Genomic DNA, 11,577 nt, shown 5'->3' on the forward strand with positions numbered 1-11,577 from the left:
GCGTAATTGGCTGTAACATATTCTATGCATGCGACTGTGGATTCCACACTGCATCGGATTCATACTCTCATAGCACATACGCGTTGGCACGAGAAACCACAGGAAAAACCTATACCGGCAGAGGTAACTCTACCCTACCAACAAAAATGAAAGAAGAGTTGCCTCCTAAGCAGCATTGCAATTGCATACCAGCATTTGTTTCGTCTCATTCATCGACTGGCTCATCTTGGCTATATTACTTTTCCACGTAACTGCTATTATTGTGGCTAAAGTGTTTATTTAACCTCGCATCCCCAGCTGAGAACACGAGTGGATCTACTTTTTTTGAGTGGCTTCCGAACCACCTGCCCTACCCACCAAAACAAGAAAAAAGAGTGCTCCTAAGCATTACTGCGTGATGCCTTGCACTGTGCTGTACCTCGCCATTGCATACCAGCATTTGTTTTGGCTGATTCATCAGCTTGCTCTTTTTGCTGCTTTAGATTTCTCCCCATAGATACTATTAATAATTTGGCTGTGGTGTTTATTTATCCTCATATCCTCATGTGAGAACAGGAATGGACCTACATTTTTTGAGTGGGCTCCGAACACTAGATCTGCCCTACCGACAGTCTCCCGCTCGTTGGAGTCACAGATTGTGAAAAATTCGCATCCGCTGGGATTTGAACTCACAACCTTCCGCGCACTAGGCTAGCACCAGCCGCTTCAGCCACCGACGCCAGTCATCTTCCCACGTATCAAATACTTCAAACACATAGTCCAGGACCGCGAAGTCATGGTACAGAGAGATCATAAGCCCCTCGTCTACGCGTTCTACCAGCGATCTTAGAAGATCACCGAGACAGGCTGGTCAGCTAAACTTCATATCGCAATTCACTAGTATCGTTGACGTGAAGTGTGAAAATAACATCGTCGCTGACGCGCTATCCCGGTCTTACGCAATCGACAGCCCAATGGCCTTGATATCATCGACGAAGCTCAGCAAGATGACGAAGAGCTGGCACGACTCATCAGTAATTTCAGAACTCGCTGAAACTTCAACCTTTGATGATTGAAAGCTTCAAAATTTGTTACCACTCCGACTAAATGACGCCGACCCCTTCTAGGAGAGGCTTTTCGCGAACAGGCTTTTAATATCGTGCACAGTATACCGCATCCCTTGGGATGAGTGACAATGCGGTCATTCAACAAGGAAATAAATGTTGGATTTTTGGCCTCTAGAGGGCGAAACGTGGGACGAAATGACAATCGACGACTTCAACGACTTTAGGTCACGGTTTATTGAAAAAACTAGACTTTGGGGACTAATTTTTGTGATAAAACTAACCTTTGTCCCTTATTTGACCCCCAGGAGGTCGAATTTTTAACTACAATTTCTTTCTGTGAAGATAATAATTTTTGTCGCCTGGCATTAAACGCGACGGAAAGAACTTTAGCCTCACAAACTTTGGAACATTTCCTCCACCGTCCGCAAAGTGTGAAGCTTGCGCATGCTGTCTGCAAAAGGTGAGCTTTGCGTCCGCGGGGACGGAAAATCAATTTATGATGATGAAATTTTATGGTAGGTGAGGGAAATTTAATCCTGTTAAAAATGACAATTACTCAGCTGGTATAGTAAAAAATAACTCTCCCAACGGAGTAACATTTACCAACTTTTACAAACAATTTCACTCCTCCAAAAAAAAATTTGCTGGACTGGCAGAATAAAATGTCAAGAATTAAGAATTTCTTTAATCATCACATCTATTGAACATGGGATATATGCATAAGTAAATACTAAATGCAATAGAGACAGAAGACTACAGGCTATTTACAAAAACCGGAAGAAAATCCATCACTTAATGAAAGACCCCTCTGTTTTTTCTTCTCCAGAAAGTATTGTTGATGTTTACGTAGACTCTCGGGCGACTCTGGCGCCGTCCACATCGATTCGCTTTGGTAGCCGTCTTTTGAAGTATAAAATTGAACCCAACAATCCCAACTGGTCAATCTCAACGGGATTTCCGCATAGAAATGAGTTGTCGATAACTCACGATAGATTTTTATAGAAAAGTAATGTAATTTTCATGAAGACTTCTAGTCTCTCTATCAATCTGGATCCACAATACCCGCGAAACACCAATGTGCAGTTGAAATTGTTAATGAAAATCCTTTCGTGCTGACGACATTCCAAATCTAGACGTTAAATAGTGCAGAATAATTTCTTATGCTAATATTCTTTCAAACTGCATAATAACCTTGACCCAAAATATCAATCAATATCAACATATTTCCAAAACTTCCTGTTCACGCACAATCCAGTCTAGTTGAAGACAATTTCAATGGAAGTAATGAAAAAATCGAAAATTGTCACGGATCCAAATCATCTGTTCGCGAGTGAAAAATAGACAGAAGTTATTTCAGTCGGGTATCTAGATTTTACTGTTCTGCAACACCAAGAGCTGGTCCCGTCCACCTCTCCCCAGTCGTCAATGCCGGGAGTTAAAATTCGCTGTCACTGCGCGACACCCACTGTCACAGTCCTAGATCCGCAAAAATTCCCCATTTTTCGCGTTTAAATGGAAAGTGATGTACCCGAAGAGGAACGTTGAGAATATGATTTCACGGATTAATGTGGCGAGGGGTTTGTGGCAGTGAAACTGGTGATCAGTCTTGAAGTGCTCTGGTATTTATATCTATCCTTATCTTGTTAGAACACTCGCGGCTGGCGGTCGATACGAGAATGTCGAAGGACAAATGCAGTTTCACGCATGAACAGCATCACTTGTGGATGGGAAAGTGCGGAATCCATCTCAGAAGTGAAATGGAAAAATTCGTCTGATTTTTCGGTAGCGTAATTTAGCAGGCACGAGTTGACATGTCGTTTGACAGAATTGTTGTTGTGATTGCCTGTGTCCTCGGCCTCTTCGGGAACTTTGGAAAGTGCAGTGATACCAAGATGAGCGTCAGTGGTGATGTAAGAATTATTCTTGGGGGGAAGGGATTTACCATTTTTTTCCAGGTTTTATTAAGTGCAGGAAGAACCCCAGAGGTTCGGTTATTTACCCTATTTTCATTTCACATTTTGTTTACATTAATTTAGGTTCAAATATTAAGTCGTGTTATACATTTAGATTGCACTCTTGAAGATAATTACATATTGGTTCTACGTAGTTGACGTCTAGCCCCCGCCAATATTTTTGTGGTGTAAGAAGGCGAACAGTTCTTGACTCTCAGTTTTCTATTTTATTTTCTTCTCTGTTGATAGTATTGTGGGCAGTTCCATAAAATATAATCAAAATCTTGTGACATTCAGAATCATTACTCATTACTATTTTATACAAAGAGGCTTCACCATGATGATGATGGTTCCCTCTGATACGGTTGACGATGACAATGTTTGCTCTAGAAAGCCTCCAATCTTTATCCCATAGACTTGAAGGCTCCTTGCAGTACACGTTAAAATATTCGACGCCCTTCGACTTATTTCCTGCCCTCACCCTTCATCTAGAAATATTTGTGTTATAACGCTATCGTTGGAAACGGAAACTGTCGACACATAAATCTGTTCCATTTTTTGTCGATTTTATTTTCTTCAAACCAAACATAGAGCTTCATCTATTGATCCTGATTGACTACATTTGTTTTATGCCACTTTGAGAATATCCATACTTTTTTTTTTCAATGTTTGTTCAAGAAATTTCGTTGAAACGGATTTGACTATGCGTTGAAAAAATTTCAATGCCTTCTTAATTAAGTCAAATGATGGTGGGAATGGAATTATTACTCATCAAGTTACGCAATCGCGTGATGAGCTTTTTACTTCAACGTCTGTTAAGCTTCTGCATCAGCTGATGAAGAGGGAGTCTTCCAGTTACTTATTTTCTTTTACTCCATTAAGATTCTAACCTACTGACATTGAATTTAGTATAGTGCGTTACATATGAGTGACGTATATGAGAAATTCCAAGCCCCCAGTAGATCTCGAGAGATTTGGTTAATATTTTTCGGAAAAATTGGACATCGGAGGATGGTTTTTTAAGAAAAAATTAGAAATATCAAGAACCGTGAGAGTAATGATCTGTCGAAAATTTGATTTTTTTTTAATCATCACGAATATTCTTGTTTCATTGGCCATTGGGAACTTATTTACTCAATTCAATTCAAATATTCAAATTCAGGTATCATATTTTTCGCTAATTTTCGAATTGGAGACATTGCTATATTATATGATCGATGATGTCTTATTCATGATACCCGCATTTGTATGTGGGATCGCTTGTGATTGTCATTCGGGTTAATGATGCATTTGAGTTATAGTGGTCGACCTTAATGCGATTTACTCAGACGATTGAGAAATTCCTGAAGGAATCGCCACGGGTCTTTGTGCTAATGCAAATTTCGAGAAGTCTGAACAGCGTTGTTCAATAATGGCAGCACTCTATTCCTGTCGCGGTGAGAGACAAAGAAATCGAGGACTTCAGGGCTGCTTTAATGCACGATTCGTTGTTCCTACTCTGCCGTACAAATCATTATTTAGATGGATTAACATCTCCTAGCATACAATTTAAATTTCCTTTCGAAATTATGTGATTAGGCTTTCCACTTCCCCATAATGAGGAAGAAAGTTACTACAACGAAGTATTGATATTCTTAACGAAAAAAAGTATTTGTTTGGAAGGCAGTTCCGCAAAACAAACATTTTCAAGTAGCCCAAGTTCAGTTATAATCAAACACTCACATAACAATCACAGTTATGTTGTATGATCTAATTATGACACTGTATACTGTTGTGGAACCGATGTACACGAAAAAAAAATTTGGATAAAAATTACACGTCTAGAGGGCGAAACGTGGGATGAAATGACAATCAGCCACTTTTTAAGTGCAGTTTTGTTGAAAAAATTGGACTTGGTAGGTTAATTTTTCTAATTACACTGAGCTTCCGCCCTCATTTAGCCCTCTGGCGGTCTAATTTGTACCTAAAATTTCTTTCCATGTAAATATCCGCCTGTATATTTTTTTCTATCTATTTAAGCTTGATTATACTTATAGGTTCATAAAACTACAAATATGAACAGATTTAGTTGACTTTGAAAAACTTTGTTTTTCATTACATCTTCATAGTTAATCAGTGATATATTTATATGACATTTTTAAAGAAATTAATCGGTGCCAACTATCCATTCTTGAAGGGTTACTTTTTTTTTAAAGAAAAAAACAGTTTATTTTCTATGAAATACGTATAATTAATATTAAACACCACGTCTACACTTGGTTTTACACAACACGCAATAGAAACTTACGTTCAAACTCAAATTCAGCTGTTCTCTTATATTAAAAACTTATCCCTTGGTACCCCCATTAATCCCACCTACCTTTTTTCTCCCACCGCTGTTATTGAGCCCTGCTCACCATTTTCCGTTTCTGGAAAATTCCCCAAACGCGGGGGAGTGGGTCAGCTAATGGCCCAGGCGTCATTGGTGAGGGTGCTTGAGTTTTCACTTCTATTGGGATATGGGTACAAGTATATCAATGAATGTAGCAACACAATCAATTACTTTAACTTGAACTGTTCATTACTGCCACGAGGACGACACGACTGACCTAGAGGACCAGTGTCCAGAGACTCACTTCTTACTACATGAAAAACCTTTACTAAGGGAAAAACAATCGAACGTTTATGACTCCAGAGGACAAAGTTTCCTTTGAATACCACATGTGGTAAGGATTACAATGTTCTCAAGTTCGGAGCACAACAGATCATAAATTAATCCTTTTCTGGAGACTCTTCCAAACACATCATAAACCTTGTCGAGTGATTTTTGAGGATAAACAGAAAAGCTGTGTTCTAATTTTCCAAGAACTTCAATAAAGTGATAAAACTACATCCAAAATTTTAGCCTTACATCTTATCCTAATCTTACCTTGATGAAATACCGTGGACATCTGTCTACTATATTCGACAGATTACCATTTTTACCCGGGGGATTTCCCGATAATTTTTCCCCGATACCACATTCTGTATTCAGATCTTTCAAAAATGATTGAGTTTGATATGGTCGAGGGTGGCTGAGTGATTAAAACGTATGGATCATGAAATCTTTGGTACTATTAAGTATCACTATTAAATTTGGTTCCTACGCTTCAATGGCTCTCTATTGGAATCCTTTAATCCCAAAAAATTACAACCATTACCACTATTGTTTCAGAAAATATCACCGAGCGTCGGGACATCAGTGGCACCGTTCGAGAAACCAACGCTCTCAATCTGTTGTCCCCCAGGATCATTTATGTCGTCCGCTCGATACATGAACTGCATCTCAAAAACCTCAAAACCTGTTTATGACGTCGAAATACCACGGATTTTCCAATCGAACCAGAAATTATCTATGAAAAAGCCGGAGGATTTTCACCGCAGGTGTTGTATACTCCCCATTTGAAATATTTAGTTGATGTAAAACAAAATAAGTTCTCCAGCATATGTTGGGAAATTCTCATCTATTTGCGAGACCGTTATTCCCGTTCATCGTTTTCTCATTTACAAAATCCCAAATAATCGTTTTATGGTGACTGTGTCTCCCGAACACCCCGTCAACTCGATGGGGAATTCCCCAAACACGTCTAGCCCTAAACCGGACACTCACCATCCTCACCAATCACACTCCAACACCTTCCTTTAAAAGCTCGCACTTTCCCGAAAATCGACACACTCGCTCTCCAGTCTACATTGGACACACATCATTCCAGATCATCCAACGAGAGGACAAGCCATTCTTAAGGGCAACTCTCCACTCTTTAACGTAAAGGAGTAAATAAACATTCAACTTATACGCTGGCGTGAATTCCTTCCATCACTTGCTCACCCCCATAGTTTCATTACACCAACCCTGTTGCATGCCAATACCCGAAATTAGTATTTCCCATTTATTTATGTCTCGGCGCGTCTTGGGATACAAAAATCAAAAAGGGTCTTCTAATTTCATAGAGCTATGTAGCCATAAATTCTTCACTAACTAAAATCTTCCCATTCCCGACAGTTTTTTCTCCTTACAACAAGGGATTATTTTTTCGCCCGACCGTCAGTCTACTCTCTTAATGATTATTGACAGCAATTGCCCTAATCCTAAAATTCATTGATCTCTTCTGCTTACTCCCTCTTCTCCTTCCACCTTGCAATTTTCCACTAACAAATTTTACAGGAAATATTGAGACAGTTGAGAATGAACAGTGAGTGAAAGAACATTGTAATTAAAACCCCAAGTGTATCCGGTATTTTACTTTAATATAAAGCATTTCTTTTCAATCGTCTAACATTTCTTCCTATCCTCGTTAACTCAAGTGATACGAAGAACCGAATCGGCGTATCACGTTTCCAAATAAGTTCATTTTGCATCAGCAAACGAACCAAATTTACAACTTGGCTGGAATCAATTTTGATTATTAATTTGTGAAGAATCAAACCCTATTACAGCAATCCTAGACATTATTCCGTTCTTCCTCTCGATTCCCAAATCTAGGACTTTTTCCAATACTCCAACTCCTAGACAACCGCCGCCTTATGCTGATAAGAGCAGCCTCCAGAGGTCATACTCACTCAATCACCCACATTCGATCTTTCTCCCTGCATTCCTCCTCCCCCCCCACTTCTCACCCTCGCGTGATACCAATTCCAAATCCTAATTCTTGAAACTTACTCATTGTTATATGAACCCTGTCAGCAGTAAATAGCAGACAGGAAGATACCCAGAACCTTTAGTTTAGTCCTCATTTTGAATAAAAATTTCAGAAATAATTGAAAGTTTGTTATTTCAATCTGGAATCCAACACAGGTATAAGATTCCGTGTAATGAGCACATGTACCTACTCACAACTGAAACAGCTGAACTTGATATGTTTTACTTGGTGGAAGATGGAAGATTAGGGTTGAATAATTCCAAGTATGAAGAGGAAGATGAATTCCTGGAAATTGATGAGTATTGCTTCAGTAGTTGGATGGGAAAAAATGGCACTCACACGAGGATCCTTGCGTGCTATTCTGTATTCCAGATGGAAGATTTTCCGTTTCTGTATGCAATTAGTCTCGCATTCCCAATGCCATTTCTGATTGTCACGTTCGCCGTCTACGCGTGTTTACCAGTATTGAGAAATATCCATGGGATGATCCTGATGGCTTACGTTGCTTCGCTGTTCTTAGCCTACGGAGGAATCACTCTTATGAGGCTCAAGGTTTTCGATCCGGAAAAGTCACCAGTGGCCTGCACTTTTTTAGGTGATTTTTCAATTCTAGGGTGTGAACGAAATAGGCGAATTTCTGGTTGAAAACTTTTATTTATTTATAATGGTCTCGCTTGGGCATATCTCGAATATGAGAATATCACAAATATGTACAAAGCGCCCCAAAATCCAACGTCAAAACTCAATCGGAAAGTTATGAGGTTTATTCTGGATCAAAAAGTCTTCTGGAACTTTTGGCTCGGAAGCAGCCTTTCCAGGCTATTTAAAGTTGAAGTTGCGCCGAGTGATCCGCTAGTCAACTAAAAACATGTGATTGGCTGAGGAGGGGAGAAAAAAAATTCGAAGAGAATTAGAATTACAGACATAAAATTGCCGCTTTAACCCAGCCGCTCAGCTTTGTGATGGCGGGAGAACGGGGCCCGCCTCCTTCGTCTTGCGGTGGTGGGGGAAGGTGCGCGCGGTGTTCCCCCACTACCGCAAACGAAGGTATATAAGGACTACTCCTAGACATTGCAGCCCACAATCGGAGCTCATAGCCCCGAAGATGCAAACTGCAATGTTTCCGCAACGTCGGCACAAGCTGAATTGATACGTGTCATCCATCCGGAACCCAAAGACGTCAGGCGTGCATTCATCGCACGCACTTAATTGGTGCAACTTCAACATTGAATAATTTAAAAAACATACTTTCGATCTGAAAGTTCCAGAGAGCTTTTCGAGTCAGAATCATTCCCGTAACTTTTCTGTTTAGTTTTGACGACTAAGAAAAGTACTCTTTTTCTGCTCCGAGTCCGGAAAATTTGTTTTATTGTTATTCCAAAATCTTGAATCAATAATAATGTGGCTTGGTCCCTAATTTCTGAAAGGAGATTCGTGATAAAATTTGAGTATTTTCTATTTTGTTGCAGCATTTTTTGACTACTTATGGTTCATGTCTTCTTTCTTTTGGCTCAATGTCATGTGCTTCGACATCTGGTTGACTTTCAGGCAAGTGATACCTTAAGGATGAAAGATTAGTTCACTCTGATGGATCTGATCTCTGGGGGTTAATAAATTTCAGGAACTCCTCCCAGTCCTCCCAGTCGCGGCAGGGGAGCGTCAAGCAGTGCAAGAAAGAGGAACGACGTAAATTCATAATGTACGCAATTTATGCTTGGGGGTGTCCATTAATATTGACAATCATCTGTCTCATGATGGACTTTATGCCCGATTTCTACGATGAATATTTCAGTCCCAGTTTCGGAGAATTTAGCTGTTGGTTCCAAGGTAAAAGCTTAATGATCAATCAAAGTTCTTGAGAGTTTTTTGAAGTGTAGATTTACCTCGTGATGAGCACAATTCAATTTATTAGCAAACGATATCATGTCATGACCGCCATGAATTCACGTGTTGATTTTGATCGGTTGAAACTAATAAAAAAAATTCTTTCAGATGAACTTTCGGAATCTCTTTTTCTGTACTGTCCAATGGCAATTACGGTCATATGCAACATCTGTTTATTTATTTCGACAACAGTTAAAATCCTCCGGCAGAAGCGCGAGACGGCATCCCAGCTCCAGAGAAAGGACAGTCAGCGACACGATGCAAAACAATGGTTATGTCTTAACTTCAATTTTATGTCTCTGAAATGTAACAATCAGATATTTGGAATAATTCAGTAGAAACTCTTAACGAATTCGTCGGAAAATTCTAATGGATTTTTCTGTGAATTCTGGTAGGATTCTATACAAATGGCAGGGAATTTGCGGCAGGATTCTAGTTTTTTAAGTTAATTCGGAAAAATTTGATAAGGATGAGGCAATCATTAGATTTTTCTAGCTAATTGAACTATCGAATAATTTTCCGTTCCACTAACTGACAATATATTTCCTATTTCGGTCTCTGAATTCTGTTCTGTTGTAGATGAAAACCTTGTAATGAAAATAATTGGAAGGAAATCTTCATGTTCAAAAAATTGAAATCTAGAGACGTTTTCCGGCACAATATTCTACTGAATGAGCGCGAAACAACAATAGAAATAGAATTCTCCTGAAAATCCTTGTTCGTGTGACATTAGGTGTAAGACTTAATTTTAGTCTTTGGCCTATGACGGAATATTCGGTAATCTTGTCATCTATACGTGATTCATCGTTTAAGGGAAAAATCTAGAACTCTCGGAAAATATATTTACGATTTCAAAAAACATAAACTGCAGTTTTGAAAACATAAATTAGGATTTTGAAAAAAATTTCGGTTTAACTCAGCGGAATCTGGACTACATTTCAGGTCATTCAATATTTTGGGTGTCAGACTTCAACATTCACTCACTTATATGTATCATTTATTATTTTCACACAATCACCAATTTTTTCACGAAAAATGTGTCGAGATCAAGATAATTTGACGGTTTATAACGGCATGACAAACACACCGAAGACGTTACGTGATATATGAAAAGTTGGCTGACTCTGCAAAAAAATAGAGTGTTGGCCCGACCTTGGCACTTTTTTTCGCAAATGAATTATTTCCCATTTATTTATTGATTTTCTAAAATTGTTGTAGAGTGCTGACACCCGTCTATTAGATTATTTACACTTTCATATAATTGTTAATATTAATTAAATTACATCGTCTAATAACGAATTAATTAAATTGAATCTAGATTATAGTCTTTTAGGTATCTGCATATTTCTATTATGAATTGAAAATCTGTCGCGTTCACAAATTCGGTTGTATTGTAGGGCCTGGCAAACCATATTTTTTCACTCTCGATGTTTCCATTTATTATGAACAATGGAGTTAAAAATATTTAAATGCATGCAGAATGTGTAAAAAAAATTGACTAGTGATGCAAAAATCATTTGATTATAAAAAGTTTGAAATATGCTGTAAACATTCATTTAAAGGCGGCCAATTTGTAGTGTTGAGGTATTCGTTTTCTGCAATAATACCATAAATTCTCGTCCGCCTCACCGAGTTTCTCATTCATTTTTTTCTGTTATTTCAGGTTCAGTCTTTACTTGAAACTTTTCGTAATAATGGGGGTGACGTGGTCAATGGATATTATTGGATGGCTACTCAGCATGGAGGGACCTTGGGTGCGATATGTGACAGACGCCATCAACGGTGTCGAGGGGGTCCTGATTTTCGTAATCTTCGTATGCAAAGACAAAATAAAACGGCATTTGATAAAACGTTTCACTGGCAGAGAACCAAATGGCCCGAGAGCTGTTTGAAAGATAATTTATTTATTCAGTTTTTCCGAGCGAGCATCGAAACAATGTAAATTATTAGCATAACAACAGTATTAAACTTTCCAGAAAATATATCGAAATTATACAAAAATGTGTCAGCACACTTCTTCGGACACAGATCCATCCA

At 38.7% G+C, this 11,577-nt stretch overlaps 1 protein-coding gene across 2 annotated transcripts; it reads left to right on the forward strand.

Moving 5' to 3' along the window:
- Nucleotides 1-1,322: 1,322 nt before the first annotated feature.
- On the forward strand, nt 1,323-11,541 carry LOC135160471 (G-protein coupled receptor Mth2-like). Of its 2 annotated transcripts, none has more exons than XM_064117042.1 (7): nt 1,323-1,506; nt 6,192-6,400; nt 7,812-8,251; nt 9,126-9,204; nt 9,278-9,483; nt 9,649-9,811; nt 11,204-11,541. In XM_064117042.1, exons 2-7 carry the CDS (start codon nt 6,273-6,275, stop codon nt 11,430-11,432), a joined length of 1,245 nt encoding a protein of 414 aa, XP_063973112.1. In that variant the 5' UTR covers nt 1,323-1,506; nt 6,192-6,272; the 3' UTR covers nt 11,433-11,541. The 2 variants fall into 2 exon arrangements, with proteins under 2 accessions (XP_063973112.1, XP_063973111.1); XM_064117041.1 differs by lacking the exon at nt 1,323-1,506 and adding an exon at nt 1,863-2,956.
- The last annotated feature ends 36 nt before the right edge of the window (nt 11,542-11,577 follow it).

The sequence above is a fragment of the Diachasmimorpha longicaudata genome, chromosome 3 (assembly GCF_034640455.1).
Source record: "Diachasmimorpha longicaudata isolate KC_UGA_2023 chromosome 3, iyDiaLong2, whole genome shotgun sequence".
NCBI lineage: Eukaryota > Metazoa > Arthropoda > Insecta > Hymenoptera > Braconidae > Diachasmimorpha > Diachasmimorpha longicaudata.

Excerpts from the sequence above, each read along its gene's own strand:
- LOC135160471 (XM_064117041.1), top strand. The coding sequence starts at position 2,858 with ATGTCGTTTGACAGAATTGTTGTTGTGATTGCCTGTGTCCTCGGCCTC. Across the intron at positions 2,957-6,191 it reads AGATGAGCGTCAGTGGTGAT|AAAATATCACCGAGCGTCGG; the intron begins GTAAGAATTATT and ends CTATTGTTTCAG. Across the intron at positions 8,252-9,125 it reads AGTGGCCTGCACTTTTTTAG|CATTTTTTGACTACTTATGG; the intron begins GTGATTTTTCAA and ends ATTTTGTTGCAG.